A 17,886-nucleotide genomic window follows, 5' to 3' on the forward strand; every position below is an offset into this window, starting at 1 on the left:
CTACGCTGGCGTCTTCAATATGTTGAATGATATTTGCAAGACTGTAATAAAATAATCTTATATTAATTGTAGTTAGTAAAACAAACAACATGGCTTTTATTAGTGACATGTACTGGTTTTATATATGATGCAATAATCATATGATGGCAAATCAAAATTGAGATTTTCTTTTTAGCTATTTGTCTCAGTAGATGGTTTTAGACTTTATACTGGTGTAAAAATATTTTGTTTACTGATAATACACTCATCCATATAATATAAATTAGTAAAACAATATAGGCATATATATATCTGAATAACTTGCATGACTTGCTGGTCATGTGATGCCAACATGGTGGCTATCATGAGGGACTAGGGAGTGACCTCATAAAACAGCGGATACATAGACGAATTAAAAGTGCTGTTGTGTACCTTTAACATGTGATACTCGTATTGTTGTTGACAATACATTTGAAGCATTATAAACTATTTTAACTGATTTAGGCAACTTAATCTGTGGACAGACTGAACTCAACACAGTTGGTTGATATGATCAAGAAGGTACATGTTTAAGATTTGAAAGGGAAAAAAATCTGCGAAGATACTCTATGTGTTTGTGTGTGCTGGAACCAGATTTCAACACTGGTTAGGTTTATTAAACAAGTCTGAGCACATTTAAAGTAAAGCGAGTATTTGTGTTCTAGGCTCAGCCTCCTCTGAAGTAAGTCGGTAAGGTAAGGGGTGGGTGCGCCTACAGGAGGGATCACATTTACTCAGTGACTTCTCATATCCGCGTGCTGTTGCTTGGACATATAGCATTCGAGTTTTCACTCTACAGGTTTCCTGAACGCTAGACTTGACATTTTGACAGAGGTAATGTTGTGTTTTTTATTTCTCAGCGATGTTTTTTTCGACGAGCGCGCCATTCTCCTATTCAACGTGTAATTTAACGGAACTTTTTCGAGCGAATTCGAGATTTAAGCGAATGTGTCTCACTTTCTCTTCGCTTATAAGGTACACTCGTTGTTTGCTATCTTAAGTAATTGGTTTTAACTGGAAATTGTCGAAATTGCAAGCGGGGTGTAATTTAATTAAGGCAGTCAATAGTCGCACTGTTTCCTCTCCTTTGCGGTCGTCTTGTGTCGTAGCTTGAATTTAAAATCTTTTCTGAAAGCGCGAGGGCCTAAAAGTCTTCACAACTTAATACATATTGGTGTGTTTTTTTTTTAAAACGCGACACCTGTGTTTTATCAGATTTAAAATACCACCTTGTAAAGCCTTCTAAGGATTTGGTTAAGAAATAAGACGTTTGTATAACAAGAGGAACGGGTTTATCATTAAAAAAATAAATAGCCGTTGAGCCTCGTCATACTTAGAAACTTTATTTACAATTGGTTTACAGTTAAAGATCGTGTAACGTTAGCTTTTAAAGGCAAATTTGACGGTAAACATTCACTATTTATTTAAAACAGATACCAGATTAATTTCCTTTTTGGTCTGGTTAAAGAGAATGAGGACTATTATTATATTAGGCCTTATTAGGGTCCAAACCCCCCATTTTACTACTTTATTTTTGCCTATAGACATTTTGTTCGGCACATCTTTCACACAAAGATTTTTACCTTTTACATATAATAATAATAATAATAACGTTCTTAATCTTTTTTGTATCTTGAGTTACAGTCCAATGATACTTTGTCCTGTAAAAACTAACATTACACACTGAATGAGACATTAGCCACTCAGAAAAATGATTTTGGAGTTATTTCTAGTAATTTTGTGATGTTAGTCATGATGTCAAGCGTAAACCTGACCTGTGAATAGTTTCTATATTTTTAACCTTGCAGTTATTAAGGGCAGTGGGAGTGGTCATTTACTTTCGTCTATGTGCTTTGACCTTTATTTTTACACAGGAATTCATTAAAAAGCACCATGGCTGTAGAAGGAGGCGCAAAATGCATCAAATACCTGCTCTTTTTCTTTAATTTCATCTTCTGGGTGAGTAACAAATAATATTTGTATTATTTCACTAGAGCATGTGTTATAACTGCTGAAAGATTTTCCTGAATTATCGTTGGTTTATTGCATATTATCTGCAGGCTTTATTGTGAAAGACTTATACGAAATGCTTTCCTAACCCTCACTTTTTACAATTCATGCTGCTTCACGCTGACTTTAGTTTAGCGGGTGGCTTTGATGTAAAAAGGAGATATAAAATGGCCTTTTTTTCTTTACTTCTCATAAGTCTTGTGGTATTTCACAATTCCCCCTCCCCCTCTCAAGACCTCAAAATGATATTTTGAGTGTTCGTAGTATCTATGACACAGTTTTGTCAGTCAAGGAGTTTAGTGGAGTAAAAAAAAAAAATCCCTCTTCTAGTGACTCAGAGAGGAAAGCCAAAAACTTTCACAACATTCAGGATTATGTATTTCCTGGCTTTGTCAGATGACAGGAATACAGTCGATTAGTGTTAGCTTTCAAAGACCAATCACTCATGTGCACGGGTGTTTACTCAGGAACCGGGCAAACCTTCATAAAGCTAATGAGAATGTTGTGGTGAACTCAATTTTATTTTAATTACCGTTTTAACCTGTAGAGTGCCACAACCATTTTCAAGGGCTAGAATTAAAGCATGCTTAATGCAGAAATGTGGTTTTGTTGTTAACACATTTCGCTGTTAGTTGACTTTGGGGGATTAAAGTGTTTATGGCTGTCCTTCAGCAGCTCGCTGATAACGCAGGCTTCCTTTCAGGTCATGGAAAATAGCACTCACTTCATCCCAGCAAGTTTGTTTGATCACGCAAAGTACTACTTTCTCATGCATTCATCTTGTGCTGTCGGTGTTGACATTGTTTGGTGTCTAAGCATTCCCTGGTGTAAATGTGCACACCACGCACTCTGTTTAAAGTGTAACCTGAGCATTTAGTGGTATGTTTTCCAAAAGAAAAAAACATTCTTGCATGTACTGCACACTATCCTTCAAACTGAAAACATAGTTACAAATGGCCATGTACTTGTACGAGCTGACACCTTTTTTTTTTTGGTTGTTTTTTTTTTTTTTACACACGTATTCCGATGGGGATGTACACCAGACCATAAGCTCATTTTAACACCCATATCATCTAGGCTTCCTGTTGTCAGACAAGCACACTGAAATTAGTTTCTGTGCACTAGGACACATTTAATTTCCTAAACTACATTTGAGTTTTATGGTGTATATAATAATGGGAAGGAATTATTTAGATATTTGCCTTGCTGTTGCTACTGTGTTCTACTGTAGTCATTTTTTGTTTTATTCTGGTATACAACACAGTACTTGAACTACTATCTGTCTACTACGAAAATTTACTCGCCTTTTATAATTTAACTGATTTGTGACACAGAAACATCACTTTAGTTAAGGTATTAAGTGAACATCAAAATAAATGAGAAATGTTGTAAAAAATGTCCACAATCACAAAGAACAAAAAGAAAAGAAAGTTTAGATGGGTTTAAATTAAACACAGTATGTGTGGTATTTAGGTGATTTCCAAGGGACAATTCATTGGACATTGTCACTTGGAAATTCTCAACTGTAATGTTAGAAAACACAACAAACACAAAATAAAATTATATTTTTTATTAAACTACAATGAAACAGTTCCATTTCTGTTATTTTTAACCAAACATTTAGCCATTAACACTTCCAGTGAATTTGAGAATTACAGGTGCGTTTGCTTTTCTAGTTATTTTGAACTAGAAACAAAAAATAAAATACAGGAAAAACTACTCTGTGGAGTTTTGTCCTGGGAATTTAATAGTCTCTCTTCTCACTGAAAGCAAGAGAAATTTAAAAGTTCAGTCTCAGTCATGTGATTGATCTTCCTATTTGTGACGGCATCATGTGACTTTCCCCATATGAGTAGCAACGATCATCTGTTGACGCATTCAGAAAAAAAAAAAAAAGCCAAAGGCCAACTGGAATATGTGCTTATAATAGTCAATTAAACACCACTCCTTATTTGGGACATTGTCATGTGTTTCTTTATGTAATAATAGACACTCCTGGCAATTTCAACGTATATCTTTATTTTACTCAGCAGGATTTATCCTCCTGTTGTTTCCTCTGTCAGTTTTGTTCAGGTACCTGCTGCTACTTATTACCCTCAAATATTTACTCGGGTGTTGCTTTGTATGTTAGCTGCTTCGGTATAATCATAAAAGTTGATCTGGGTTGTTGACTTGCTGTGGGACACCCATACAGCTTTCATTTGTACAGCCGACATATACGTATTACTGAACATCCTTTACACTTTGCTCAGCTGTGCCGATAAGTCCTACTTTACTTAAGAGACATTTACACAGTACTTTATCTGTGTGATAATGATAGTGCGTAGCTAATTTCCTGATTGCTGACAAACTTACATAGCATGATGAATGGATATTTCAGGGCCATCACCAATGGCAAATTACTGTACTGAAATTTGCAGACTCTCCTAGTTCTAATAACTTACCCACACCTAGTTAAAACTCCCTTTTTATTTTTCTCTTTAATACTAACACAAACATCCTAGAGTCAAAATCATGGCTTTAGTGGAAAACAACACTTAAAAATTCCTAGTTGATATTAATTAGTAAATTGAAAAGATAGGGTTACTCTTTATTTTAAGGTGTCCTTGTTAAAGTGTAATTATGCATTTAAATACTCAGTAATATTAATTAACCACATGCATTTACTATATGGTTTGGATTAGGGTTTGGCTTGGGGTTATTTCATGCAATTGTACATAATTTATTGTTATTATAATAGTAAGTACATGTAACGTGTAACAAGGGTACCTTAAAAATGTTTTTACCAAAGATGGTTAAATCCTAAAATAGTCTCAGATCAGAATTTATCAGAATTTAATAAAGACTTTTATTTCATTTTGACCCTTTAAGATAATTTAAGAAGGCAAACACATGACGCGTGGCTTCTGTTTTTAGGTTTCAGTTCCTATTTTTTGAGTCTCTTTTTCATTGTTTTATTATTTATTATATTGTCTCTTTTTATTTATTTATTATAGAGGAGTCTTTTGAAGTCACTGTTTTTCACACTTCCTCTCTCTGTCTCTTATGTCTAGCTATGTGGCCTGGCCTTAATAGTTGTGGGGGTGATGGCAAAAGTTTCTATCAACACCACGGCCTTCCTCCAAGGATACTCCGGGTCTCCTCTAGTGATCATAATTGTGGGAGTCATCATCTTCTTCATTGCATTCTTTGGCTGCTGTGGTGCCTGGAAGGAGAATCAGTGCATGGTCACAATGGTAAGAATGTGTGATGAAAATATTAATGTTCTAGTGCATAATAATGAGGTTCGGGGATTTAAGTAAGTGTCATTTAATGGGTAGGGTTGCCTCAGCTGTTTGCACTAGGGCTACCATTTATTCATAATGTTTCGGTATTAGATTTCAAGCTCATTGTAAACAAAGACCTAGTCACCATGTATGACATGAATCCAGTAAGCAGCTTTCAAATTTGTTATAAAATAGTGCTTTTAATTGTTAGGTTTGTTTTGATCTTATTTTAGCCGATGCAGAAGTCAGCTGTCATAAATGTCAGTTGCTATAATGCACACATATTTATATTTCCACATTTTGCCAGATTTTTATATCAAAAAGATAAATAAAAAAAATTAGATTTTTCCAAGTTGTGCATTAGTGTTATTTATTATTGTCTAATGTAAGTATTTTATTATGTCATGCATTTAAATAAGTAAATAGATTAACATTGAAGATTTGGAAAATGTATGTAAAATTGTTTATCAATGGACAAATTGGGAAATAAGACAGAAAATATAAATTAATGATAAAATATGGCATGTACTGGGGTAGTAGACAATGTAACAGAGTTAACATGTAAATGTATACAAGTGTACTTGTGAACATATACTGTTGACTGACTGAAATATGAAGTTTATATGTGGGGTTAAGTTTAGTGGTGAAGCACACTAATATGAAAGTCCACTTTTACTCGGCCAAGCTGTGAAACTGATGTCATCAGAGAAGGAATGTCATTCCAGAGAGGAAGCAAATGTTTCGATTTTAATTAAAGATTACCAAGACAAAAAAGTTTTTCCCCAGTAAATTAACTTGCATGGATAAATTGTTCACCTAAAGACTAGTGATGTGTGCTAACAAAGTATATTGTAATTTAATTGAGACTTTAAGTATTGCCCAAGAAAAAAACTGGTACATATTTACGCTACATCCAGGCTGTATTTCCACTAACTTGCTGCCAGCTGATGCTTTTTATTATATACCGTCTGCTGTAAAGCTGCAGCATGTCTGTGTTGACATGGTCAACACATGGCCAACAGGTCAAACCAGATTCCTTTTTATAAAACGCTTAATTTGAAGAATAGATGTGTATGTGAATATTTGACTAAAATGGAAATCAATGAACTGGTGCCTCAGAATGTGCCACTGTATGCCTAAACACCTACAGTAGCGCAGCTCCCACCAGCTCTCAATAAAATCATTAACATCTTTTAAATGCCATTCATTCACCTTTATCATTTAGCTCTTCTTTATTTATTCTCTTCTAGTTTGCTGTTATTCTCTCCCTCATCGTCATCGTTGAAATCGGAGCTGCCATCGCTGGATATGTCTTGCGTGGGAACGTGAGCACTCTTCTCTTTGGCACTTGATTTTTATTCATCCTAGTTTCCTAGTACTATTTGGCTCATAATAATTTGTTTTTTTCCTTCAGCTGACTGAACTCCTGAATAAAGGTTTTGACAGCATGATTGCAGGATACAACGAAACGGAAAACCGTGAAGCCATGGATGGTATACAGAGAGATGTTAGTGAACCCAAACATCTCACATTTTGGACGTCTGTCTTGATTTCCATTTTCACATGCATGCAATAGTGTCCTATGAGTTTCTCCCATTTTGTTTGCCCAGTGCCATCTGTTGACACTAAACTGACATCCTGCTTCCTCTTATTTACATTAAGTCATTTAGAAGCTTTTATCCAAAAGTGACTTACAGATGAGAACAATTAAAATCAACAAAAGGTCAATGATATGCAAGTGCTATAATAAGTCTCAGTTAGCTTAATGCAGTTCTGCAAGGTTTTTTTAATAATATAATAAAAAGAAAACTGATAGAATAGTAAAAGAATAGAGCAAGCTAGAGTTAAAGACTTATTTTGCTTTTGTTAAATTGTATAATAAAAAAAGAAAACAAATTGAATACAAAAAGATAAGAGAAGTTATGCTGTTGTAGGTCTTGTGCTGTTATGTGGCTAAAATTCACTTTAGACTCTGTGCTGCACAATCTGAATGACTTATTTTTATTTTACACACACACACACACACACACACACATATATATATAATATATATATATATATATATATATATATATATATATATATAATTTACAAAAAAAAACCCCGTTAAATATGTATGAATTTGTAATGTCTTGTAGTTAAAGTGCTGTGGAAGAAACTCCTCTAGTGATTGGATGAACTCAAAATTCTTGGCTGCCAATTCAGTCCCAGATTCCTGCTGTAAAAACATCACTAGGGATTGTGGAAAAGGAGCTCTCCAACAAACCACTAAAATCTACACTGACGTAAGAAACTTTTTTTTTAAGTGCACTGTTTTCTCTTCTGTACTGTGGTATTTTTTACAAAGAAAATCTACAAAAAATAAGATTGTCTGTGTCCTCGTAGCTTTTAAATGTTAAAATTAAAAAAATAAAGCCTGGTAGAAATTGTTTATTGGAGAGGATTTGTGGGATGTGCTATAAGCACTTAGATTTTGGTTTTGTGTTTGTTTACTACAGGGATGTCAGCCCATTTTGGACAAACTTCTAAAGCAAAATATCCTGTGGATCGCTGTGGCAGCTCTGGTCATTGCCTTTGTGCAGGTAAGACCTGAAAGATTGGTTTTTCTATTACATGCACATCAAAACATTAATGCAAACTTCCCTTTCTCATACACCAACCAATTTTTTATTTTTTTGTTTTTTTAGATCTCGGGCATTGTGTTGTCCTGCATTCTGATGCGAGCCATCCGCAGTGGTTATGAAGTCATGTGATCACATCTAGTTACATAACTTCCCCCATATTAGCATATCACTTAAAGCTCTGTTCAGGTGTTTTGAAAACTATATAAATGCCAGTTATTTTCCCCCTTGCTGTGTAAGTTGACAGTACTCATTTTCTTTGAGAATGAAATCTCTATTACGTCTATGCTTCTGTGACTAATCCTGTCAAGTCTGTCTGATTTACCGATTTATACTTTAGACAGTTGGTTTTAAACTTGATCTTTACTGCAGTGACATTCCTTTGGGTTACAAGACAACAATCATTTATTACTGATATGGCAAATTTTATACATTTATAGAACATTGGTGTCAAAATAGGAAGAATAAAATGTTCTAAACAAGTTTGTCATTGTCTTAAATATAATGAACTGTGTTCTGGTAAATCAGTGCTACCTTGATAAAGGATGCAAACAGAGACCATAAAGTTTGAAGTCTTTTAATAGAAGTTGCAATATTTTCATACTGCACTGGCTATGTACTTTAACACCGAACCAAACAGTATTGTCTCTTTATATAAAAACAAAATAAAGCAACACATTTGGCAACATGTAAAGATAACTGCATGAACTGCACCTCTTTTGTACCTGTGTTCTTAAGTAAAAGGCACCTGTTAAAAGGCTGAATAAGAACAAGTTATTTCAGAACTTGACAAGACTCATTTAGCATAACATAAATGCTATGACCAAACAGCCCAGTGCTCACAGGAAACCGCTTCTTATTGGATAGGACAGGAACCAGGTGCAATATTGTTCATGTAGTCTTTAGAACTCAAAAATAAATAAATATAATTAAAATAAGTATATGCTGCATTATAGAACATAGCTTAATAATATATTAAGGAATTCACTTTATCTCCAGTATTTTTAAAGGCTGTTAACCTCTTTTCAGTTTGGCCATCAGATTTAAAACATAAAAAATGGGTTTCTATAATAAAACATTTTAAACCATCTTGAGCGAGAAACTAGAAAAATGAATGTGATAGGTGATGCTTATCAGTGCAGGTTTTACACAAAGGTACAAAATGCAATTCACCAATGACTGTGCATGAACAACTGTGTTTAGTAGAATAAATATTCAGAATGAAAATATTCAATATAAGACCAATGTGAATTAATTCTAAAATGGATGCATTAAGCAGATGTTCAGTGTGCTTTTGGTCTCAGATGTGGTTAGAACCTCTCCTAGTGTAAATGTACTTCATTAATTACACCCTGTCTATATGCGGAAAAAATTTAATAATGAAATTATTAGAAAAATTCAAGAATCCCAATGACATCTTTCAATGACCATGTCCCTCCTATCTGTTCCTTACTGAAGTAAACAAATTTGGATACATCTCCAAGAAAAGCATTTAAAGCATGACAAACCCCCCCCCCCCCCCCCCAAAAACAAACTCAAAAAAACTTCATTTTGAAATTAATGTGCGACTAAGCCAAAAGACTTATGGTAAAAAAAAGTTTGTTGCACTGTTTGGATTTGCACACAAGTCTGTTTGCTCCCGCTGTGTTTTGCCTTTGGGTGTGGTGGTGGATGATCAGGGCCTGGCGTTTAGAAGATAAGTCACTTACTTCCTCCAGAGGTCAGTGACGTGGGTGTTTAGGGAAGTTTACAGTTAGCAACACCATACAGTGCAGATAGAGGGAGGTCTCGGACTCTGGTCAAACAGAAAGGAAACGAAAAACCACAGTGAATGTGCAACACCGTAACTGTCAAGTCTGTTTCAAAAGCACATCAGTTGTTTCTTCTGAGCTTTTTGTTCATGCTATTCAACACAAAGCCCTACTGACCAATTAAGAAACATTAAGGAATATATTTTAAAAGAAAACTTTAGAATACATCTATGCTCAAATACTGAATACTGTGCAGTACACACTATACTTCAAAATAATGTGACTGTAATGATTCATATAAATATGCTACACTGTTATTCCATGTTTTCATCTAGTATTTTTAAAATACTTCATTTTTGGCAGTTAAATGAAATGGTAAAAAAAAAAAAGCAATTACTTGTGGTTCATTCATGACACTGCACTGCATTGTGGGATACAGTATCCTGGGCAATGGACTCAGTTGTACACTATACATTTTGTAATGTATCGCTGTAACAGCGATTTTGCAGAATGCTGCAAATGAAATGTTATGTTTAAATATCCATATAAGCCATGGTCTAATTAAATGTGCACTCATTTGCATATATAAGGGGATTTTGGACATCTGTTTTTATCACTCCCTAAATCAGAAAATAATGTCAGCAGTCAGAAAATGGTTTTAGTAAGAAAATGTTGTACAAAAGCAGACAAAAATATATTGTATAAACAAACTCTTCTGTGAAAAAAAACTTCAGAATATAGATAGCAATAAAACTGTAAAGTTTAGTGTATGTAAGCTGTATGAAAAAAAAAAGCATTTAAAGCACTGGGCATTGTAATTGAAATAAACTTTCAATAATGTAGCAAAAACAGAGTTGAGAAAATAATGTTACATTCACGTAAAAGTTGTTACCTGTTTTGTAATTTTGTCACATACAAATTAAAGTTACAAACAATAATTCCTGCTCTGAAGATGAGAATAGTTCAGAGTAGAACATCTAGGTTTTCATATGCACCATAAAAGTAGCAAGCTAGTATGCTATTCAGAACATAGCCTTGAACTTATGGCTTGTGTACCTTTGAGGTGTGTTGAGAACTGCAACCACTGTGTGAGCCACTCCTTGCACTGTCCTGAACTCAGGCGGTCTGGATTCAGTCCTCTCACGTAACATGCCTAGGAGATGTGAAGTAAAAGTATTCTTCAAAAATCACAAAAAAAGGCTGCTAACAGAATGCAAAAGGCAAAATAAGGAGTGACCTCTGACCTCTCTGAGCTCTGTGTCGTTTAACTGATGCAAGCCTAATCGAACAATGGCACGGTCAAGCTGCATGAGTTCAAAAGCATGGCTGTTCAAGCGTCGACCAATCCAGAAGCCTGGGAGGCGGGGCGTCAGAAAGAGCAATGCACAGAGGTGTCTCTGCAAATACATTTTAAACAAGACTTATGTACATTTGAAGTGAAGTTCACTGTTAAACTAGCCAATTATTTGGAGCTCACCATCTGATCTGCATACATACTCCTGATACCCAAGGGAGGTCCAGAGAACAAAGTTCTCACTGCATGGACATCAGACACCACAGGATGGACTCCACTTCGGACCTGCAGACACACATTTATAATAATTAAACAGTCCAAATCTGAATAAAATAACTAACTAAAGGGCTGTGATTTTACACATATGTAAAATAATGAATTAGCTCAGGCTACCTTACTGCAGAGCTCTGAAAGACGGCTTCTGAGTCGGCTGTCTTGGGCCGATGTTGATGTGCTCTCCATCCCTTTGATGATAGCCCAGTGGTGCTGGGCTCTCTGGGCATGATACACCCCCTGAAACTCCACCAGCTGCTGTGGGGTCCAGAAGTGCCGGATCAGAAGCTGACGAGGATAGAGGTACCTAGAGGATGATTCAGGTGATTAGCCAAGCACAAGAAAGAGGAAGAAACACCCCTCACCCCATTTAATAAAAAATTATAAATTATTAATATTCAAAATATTTTTTACTTACATTTAGAAATTACTCAAAGAGATATATTACTACTACAAACAAATTACTGTCCTGTAAAATAAAAAGCTGAGTATATAACAAACTATTAATGAAAACAGTATTTCAATTGTGAAAATTTTAATCAGTAAAGAAATATTACTATGAAAATAATACTAATTATTATTATCACCATTATTACTTTGCTATATAATAATAATACATTTTTATTATTACTGTGAAATGCATCAATTTTTCACTCAGATTGCCAATTCATGTGGGTCATAACGTCTCAGGTCAAAAATGTGTATAAATATGGAAAAAATCACATCCTTATGGGTGAAAGTATCGCTGGATAAATTAATGGAAGAGTAACAGATAATAAGGGAGACATTCAATATTCAATCAGTTTCAAAGATGCAAAAATACTTCAGAATTGCTAAAAAGACTAAACACTGAATAATCAGTAAGTAAGATGCTAAATACTCACATAAGGATGAAGACCAGATAGTTGGCAAAAGGAGGTATTGATATGATGACCAATGGAATGGCTTTGATTAAGTCCTTGCGGAGCTGAAAGCAACACACAATAAATTATAATTGAATACTTATAACTAATAACAACAATATATCCCATAATTGTCTGCTTGAGTGCTTTACTCGCCTGCCTGATTTTCTCCATGTCACGGTAAGGCAAATTCTGGTGCTCTATTCTTTCACTGAGCATGCGGGCTACGATTCTTCTTACTTCTTTACCATCTTGAAACAGGAGCCGGAAACCTTTATAGAAAATCATAAAACCAATATCATAACATATTTGCCAGAGATGGTTTCAGGATTAAAAAAAAACAGTAATTATTTTAAATATTTCTTATTCACTCTGACCTTTCATAAAAGTGTGATAAATGACGTAAAATCTTGGAAAGCAACGTTGCAGGAATCTTTCATATTTCTCATTGGCCCATTTCAGACCGGACACAACGCTTCGACCAATCCCGTGCCTGGCTTGTGAAGGCGAGTAGTGTCTAACGAACCACAAACTACTACACAGACAGACATAAACAAACAAATAAATAAATAAAAGATGTTGTGTGATGTCACAGGGCAGGGCATGTTCTGTAGTTCCTGATGAACCCAATGCAATTTTTTCTTTGGCCAACAACTAAAAGGAGGATAGACAATAGGAAATATTTCTCTTGGCCCCATTTGTCTTATTTATTATGAAACATCATCATCAGTATCATTTTATAACGAGTTTATATCCAAAAACACCTCGCTGTGTGGTATGAAAACCACCGCCTACATATGATCGATCATTCCGAACTGATTATAAACAGTACCTGGGTTTTGTGGAAGCCAGACTGGGTGTGCAGAGACTTGCTTTAACCCCGACAGGTCGTTTTCCGTACAGTAAGATCAATGAAGCCCCGCGGCATACCCCTCTACAGGACAGCGCCATCTTGGACTGAGCCAGACTGAGCAGCTGACAGTTCGACGTGGGCGTTTCTTCAGGGAATGGAATGCGGGCGCGGCTCTGTGATTGGCTGCTTTAATAACCGCAAATATTGTAACAAACGCGCGCCAGATTTTTTGCGTAGATGGATACCCTTCTTGGCACAAGAAAATAAAAAAGTAAATATATGTATGTATTATAGATTAATGATCCCTCATGTTTTGTTGGTTGAAGCCTCAGAATAGTCTGTTTTGCTGTTTAGATGTTTCATCTAATTCAATATAAATTTTTTTTTATTGTTTTATATATACAAAGCCGTTTTGCTACTTATTGTTTGTTTCTTGTCTGTATTTTGGAAAAGTGTTGACCGTGGTATATATTTATGATAATACACAATAATGACGTTACGTGATATTCCACGACTACGCTCTCAATGATTGAAGTCAGCAGAAGGTGAGGGGAGCACTCGAGTACCTCACGACTACAAAAGACAATTTGTAGGTGTTCTGACAAGATAATGCTATTTAAAGAAATTACAAAGTAGCCCACGTCAAGTTATGATTTTTTTTAAAAACCTGCAAATGTTTTTGATTGAAATTCCTTGACTTTTGGCCTTCGTCGGCCTCCCTTCTTTCAAGTGGTTTGTCCATCTTGTTTAAAACGCGCTGCTTTTCTACTCAGCAGTGTGTGTGTGTGTGTTTTTAAAGTTTGTTTTGTTTTTAAACTGGGCTTTTTTTTAGGGTGACATTTTTATCGAAGCCAACAGAGCACGCAAGGCCGAGCAAACCTCTCCAGAAGGAAGCAAGCAAGCATGGCCACCTATAGATTCGGGAGTAGTGTCGGTCCGTCTGGAGTAAACTCTGAAAATCAACAGCAAGGCTGGAATGAAGAGACCGGTAATTCAGCATACCGGTTTCTACAGGCCTTACACCTTTTAAGTCACAAAACAATAGTTAAAACATGTCTTCTCTACTATAGCAAAACCACGGACAAGTTGCGCAGTGTAATGGAAAACGCGTGTTGTGTAAACCAGCTGCGAGTTTAATGATGGCGCCTCTTGTTTCCACAGGCTCTTGTGAAGACGCTGATGACGCCAGTGACCCCAACAGGATTGTGCAGTGCCCATATGACAAAAACCATCAGATCAGAGCTTCTCGTTTCCCTTTTCATGTTCTCAAGTGCAGGAAGGTAGGTTATGGCAGAGGGAACCTTTTCCATGTGCTAATATCTCATGTAATATTTACTGAAATTGTAAAAACACCGTGTACTTGGCATTGGTGGAATGAGAACTTTATCTGTAAACCCCCATCTGTTCCAGAACCACCCCAAACTGGTCGGTGAACTGAAGACCTGCCCCTTCAATGCCAGGCACTTGATTCCCAAGCATGAGTTGTCTCATCACATCGCAAACTGTGAAGACAAGAGGACACTAAATGCTGAAGATGGTTAGTGTCACACATTTGAACATGGGCTGTTACTGTGTACATTTTCACTGTACTTTGTTATTTGGATGAGTTATAAACTAGTGAAATCAAAATTAAGACTTTTATTTTTTTTAGGAAATGTAGAGCTGCTGGAGAAGTTTCAGGTGCCTGTTAACACCTGGACAAACCCTTCCCCTAATGAGGACTGGGAAACAGGTCTGTGACATGTTGAATGCATGCTATGCCTTTTTTTTGGGGTGTTTTTGTTTACGTAAACTAGGCTTCTGCTGTATATTTGCGGTGGCATTGCCTTATTAAATATGCATAGTTTCTGGATTTTTGGATTTTGACTTAAATGAATAAATCCCTTCTTTCTGGATATCCTCTTTTTGGCCTTTGACTTACAGAGACTGATGATAATGCTGCTAAGTTTGTCTGGGGCAAATCCAACAATCAGCTTGCCCAAAACAAGTGAGTCCTCAGTGTTGTTTTCCCAAGACCTTTAAAAAAACAAACAAAAAAACTGAACAGTAAGGCAAACTAGCAGTGTTTCTGAGCATTTCATTTTTGGGTAAAATAACCTTATAATGGGGTGGTGGCAAGTAACCAAGTTTAACCACTAGGGACACTCTTATTTACCTGTTTTCTGACAAAATATCGCTGACCTTACCCTGATTTTTACTTTACATACATCTGCACTCATGTTTTTGTCAGGCCAGAGCCATCTACCACCATCAGTTTATCCAATGGACTTCGGGCACCACGGACTCTTCCATGGAAACTCTGTAAGCACTCTTGACACTTGATTTAACCAGGGGTTTTAGCTTTTAAACAAGTCTGCTCTTGTATTTGTGGATGTTACGAATGCTCCTGTAGATGGCAGCAGCACCTTTGGCTGATTTAAGCAGTCCTGTGACAGGGGCCAGTTGCATAAACATAGCCACTATGTTAAGACTGAGTTTTAAGAACTAGTTTCACAAACTAATAATAGACTAGGGATATTTAGTCTTTTCAGATTCACATAGACCAATATGCTATTTTGTAATCCCAAAAAAAAGTATGACCTGTTTTGAAGTGGGAATAAATAATAACCCATAACTTAAGACTAGGGCCTAAAAAAAAAAAAGTTTGGTTGTCAGTTGAGGTCATTGGTCGATAGGGATTTATTATTTTTTTTATTTATTTATTTTTTTCTCCAGTGGCAGTTTTACACACACACGCGCGCGCTGATTTTAAATGTGTGTACCGGTACTTTTACGACAGTGATTCTGTATTCCCGTTTAAAGTCTGTTGTTGCCATAGACACGCAAAACGCACACACACACAAAAAGCCTTCGCGGGAGTTTGACAGGCGATCTCATAGTAGATTAACATGGAGGATTTGAACTTGAAAAACGGAGTGTACAGACATCTTTTTGTAGTCAAACAACATTCTTTATGTTCATTTATGTGGTTTATTTGATTTTGATGCTATAAATTAACTAGAAGCAAGAGACGATCAGTTAGTTTTTAACTGATGATCTAACTTACAGCGTTCTGTTCGACACATTCAAGAGCCACAAAACGGTATTTATTGTTTACATTTCTTTAAAAAATAACCACATTTGAAAGGTGAAATAACCAAATGAGACTTTGTTTCATATTAAAAGTAAGCTGTTAATGTCCTGTCTGTCAGCATGTTGTCAGTGCCCTCTCTGTTCCGCGATATATTGTTGACTCCCCCCGTGTTTCTCTTAATGTTACGATTTCCAAACCTTAAGTTATAGCTCACTTTAGGAATTGACAGTTAAAGGGTTTTGATGCAATACTTAATGGTTTTTAACGGATTACTTAAGTGTAAAACAGCATTTAAAGGAAACTGTAATTTAATTAACGATGTGTGAAAGACCGTTCTTCCCCAGTCTCATAAAATAAATTTGGGTCGCACATAAATTGACAGGGTCGGTCGGAAACCGGAACCAAACAAATTTTTTTTTTAGGCCTAGTTCAAGCAGTTTATGCTACCTGCCCTTGGCTGTGTATGTGTAACAATATTTTCGCTATTCTCACTACCTTTCCTCTCTCTTTTTACCAAGGATGTCACCTTTGGATGGACTTCACTGGCTAATATTACTTTGAGGCCTGTGTGATTTCTAGCCCAACTTGTTTAAAGTCTGCTTATATTTTAAAGCTTTTCATTTTAAAGTGTTGTGAAGTTTCCCTTTTTCCTATTTTCTACAAGTTAATATGGTGTCTATAACCAGCTATGGTCCATGTGTAGAGACGCTCCTTATTAAACCAAAGAATAGTGTCATATTTCAAAGGAGAAGTCATCAGTGCCATTCTTTCTGGACTGTTTGCTTTAAACTTTCTTTGCATTTTGTGGAAGTGGTAACCCTTAATCTTGACTTGTATGATTCATTAAAGATTTCTTTAAATGCAAACCTATTGCTTTTGTTTTTATTTTTTTAAATCTATGCATAATGCTTTGAGCATTTTTAATTAGTGTGTGTGAACATTCTGTCCTTTTTTTTTTTTTCTCTCCATTACAGTGGCTGCTTTGAGTCACAGAGATGATGGGCTAGTGTAACCCATGTGTCAATATGAATGGAGCATGAGTTAGTCTGGCAGGGCCACAGGTCTGCCCCCTCTTCCTCATCTTCTGTGCCTCGTTTAACCCGCACAGACAGCTGGCCACACCAGCTCTCCCCTGCTAGCTGCACTGACAACAGACATTTACACAAATGACAGGGTTTCTCTGTGTGTGTGCGCGCGTGCTTGTTTTTGCGTAGGCAGGGCTGATTGTTCGCCCCCTCTGGTGTCTCTGCATCTGTGTGCCTGTTAAACACAGCTGTGTAGCATTTCCTTCAGTCCACTGTTGCTCAGAGGAGCACTTTACAAGCTCGCTTTTATTTTTTTTTAACTTCACACATTGGGCATGTGAGCAAATTAAGTGCAGTGCTGGAGTTTTGTGATTCTTTGATTTTGCACATGGTAGTTAAAATTTAAAGCAGTGTCCTGCAAGATGATGTCCTATACTTAATTTAAGTGTTTATTTTTTTACTTCATTCAATTGTAAGTGTGAAAAGGCTAAATGATTAAAATGGTGAAATATATAATGGCCAAGATTCATTGTGTAAAATAGACTACTTTTCAGAACTTTGGGATCAGTAAGACTTGATCTTTTTTAAAGAGGTCTCTTATGCTCATCAAAGTTGTTGTTTTTTTTTTTTTTTTTTGGATGAGATGCAGTAAAACAGCAGTATAATGAAATTTATAATTTAAAATCTAGAATTAAATTTATAATATTTTAATTATAACAATAACAAATCTGTTTTTCTTGTTATGAAGTGCAAGTTATTCCTGTGATGTCAAATTGTTCTAATATAATTTTATTTTGTGC

The 17,886-nt window shown here is 35.8% G+C and overlaps 3 protein-coding genes across 5 annotated transcripts; 2 read left to right on the forward strand and 1 right to left on the reverse strand.

Annotated features, from left to right (window-relative positions):
• The first annotated feature begins 408 nt into the window (after positions 1-408).
• Positions 409-8,397, forward strand: LOC132118359 (CD63 antigen-like). 2 transcript variants are annotated; one of them, XM_059528161.1, is made up of 8 exons: positions 409-540; positions 1,893-1,977; positions 5,082-5,264; positions 6,545-6,619; positions 6,709-6,801; positions 7,433-7,579; positions 7,793-7,876; positions 7,982-8,397. In XM_059528161.1, exons 2-8 carry the CDS (start codon positions 1,912-1,914, stop codon positions 8,045-8,047), a joined length of 714 nt encoding a protein of 237 aa, XP_059384144.1. In that variant the 5' UTR covers positions 409-540; positions 1,893-1,911; the 3' UTR covers positions 8,048-8,397. The 2 variants fall into 2 exon arrangements, with proteins under 2 accessions (XP_059384144.1, XP_059384143.1); XM_059528160.1 differs by lacking the exon at positions 409-540 and adding an exon at positions 697-852.
• A 1,145-nt stretch (positions 8,398-9,542) lies between these two features.
• On the reverse strand, positions 9,543-13,161 carry LOC132118364 (LETM1 domain-containing protein 1-like). The gene is made up of 9 exons (XM_059528167.1): positions 12,968-13,161; positions 12,513-12,670; positions 12,292-12,407; positions 12,118-12,200; positions 11,354-11,540; positions 11,144-11,245; positions 10,911-11,063; positions 10,723-10,819; positions 9,543-9,710 (listed from the first exon to the last, which is right to left on the reverse strand). Exons 1-9 carry the CDS (start codon positions 13,084-13,086, stop codon positions 9,637-9,639), a joined length of 1,089 nt encoding a protein of 362 aa, XP_059384150.1. The 5' UTR covers positions 13,087-13,161; the 3' UTR covers positions 9,543-9,636.
• Positions 13,162-13,429: 268 nt separating this feature from the next.
• LOC132118363 (gametocyte-specific factor 1-like) lies at positions 13,430-16,927 on the forward strand. 2 transcript variants are annotated; one of them, XM_059528164.1, is made up of 8 exons: positions 13,430-13,577; positions 13,821-13,976; positions 14,150-14,268; positions 14,399-14,525; positions 14,640-14,720; positions 14,912-14,975; positions 15,219-15,289; positions 16,580-16,927. In XM_059528164.1, coding segments are annotated over exons 2-8 (549 nt in total). In that variant the 5' UTR covers positions 13,430-13,577; positions 13,821-13,891; the 3' UTR covers positions 16,582-16,927. The 2 variants fall into 2 exon arrangements, with proteins under 2 accessions (XP_059384147.1, XP_059384148.1); XM_059528165.1 differs by lacking the exon at positions 13,430-13,577 and adding an exon at positions 13,603-13,720.
• The last annotated feature ends 959 nt before the right edge of the window (positions 16,928-17,886 follow it).

Source organism: Carassius carassius, chromosome 37 (assembly GCF_963082965.1).
Source record: "Carassius carassius chromosome 37, fCarCar2.1, whole genome shotgun sequence".
NCBI classification, from domain to species: Eukaryota; Metazoa; Chordata; class Actinopteri; order Cypriniformes; family Cyprinidae; genus Carassius; species Carassius carassius.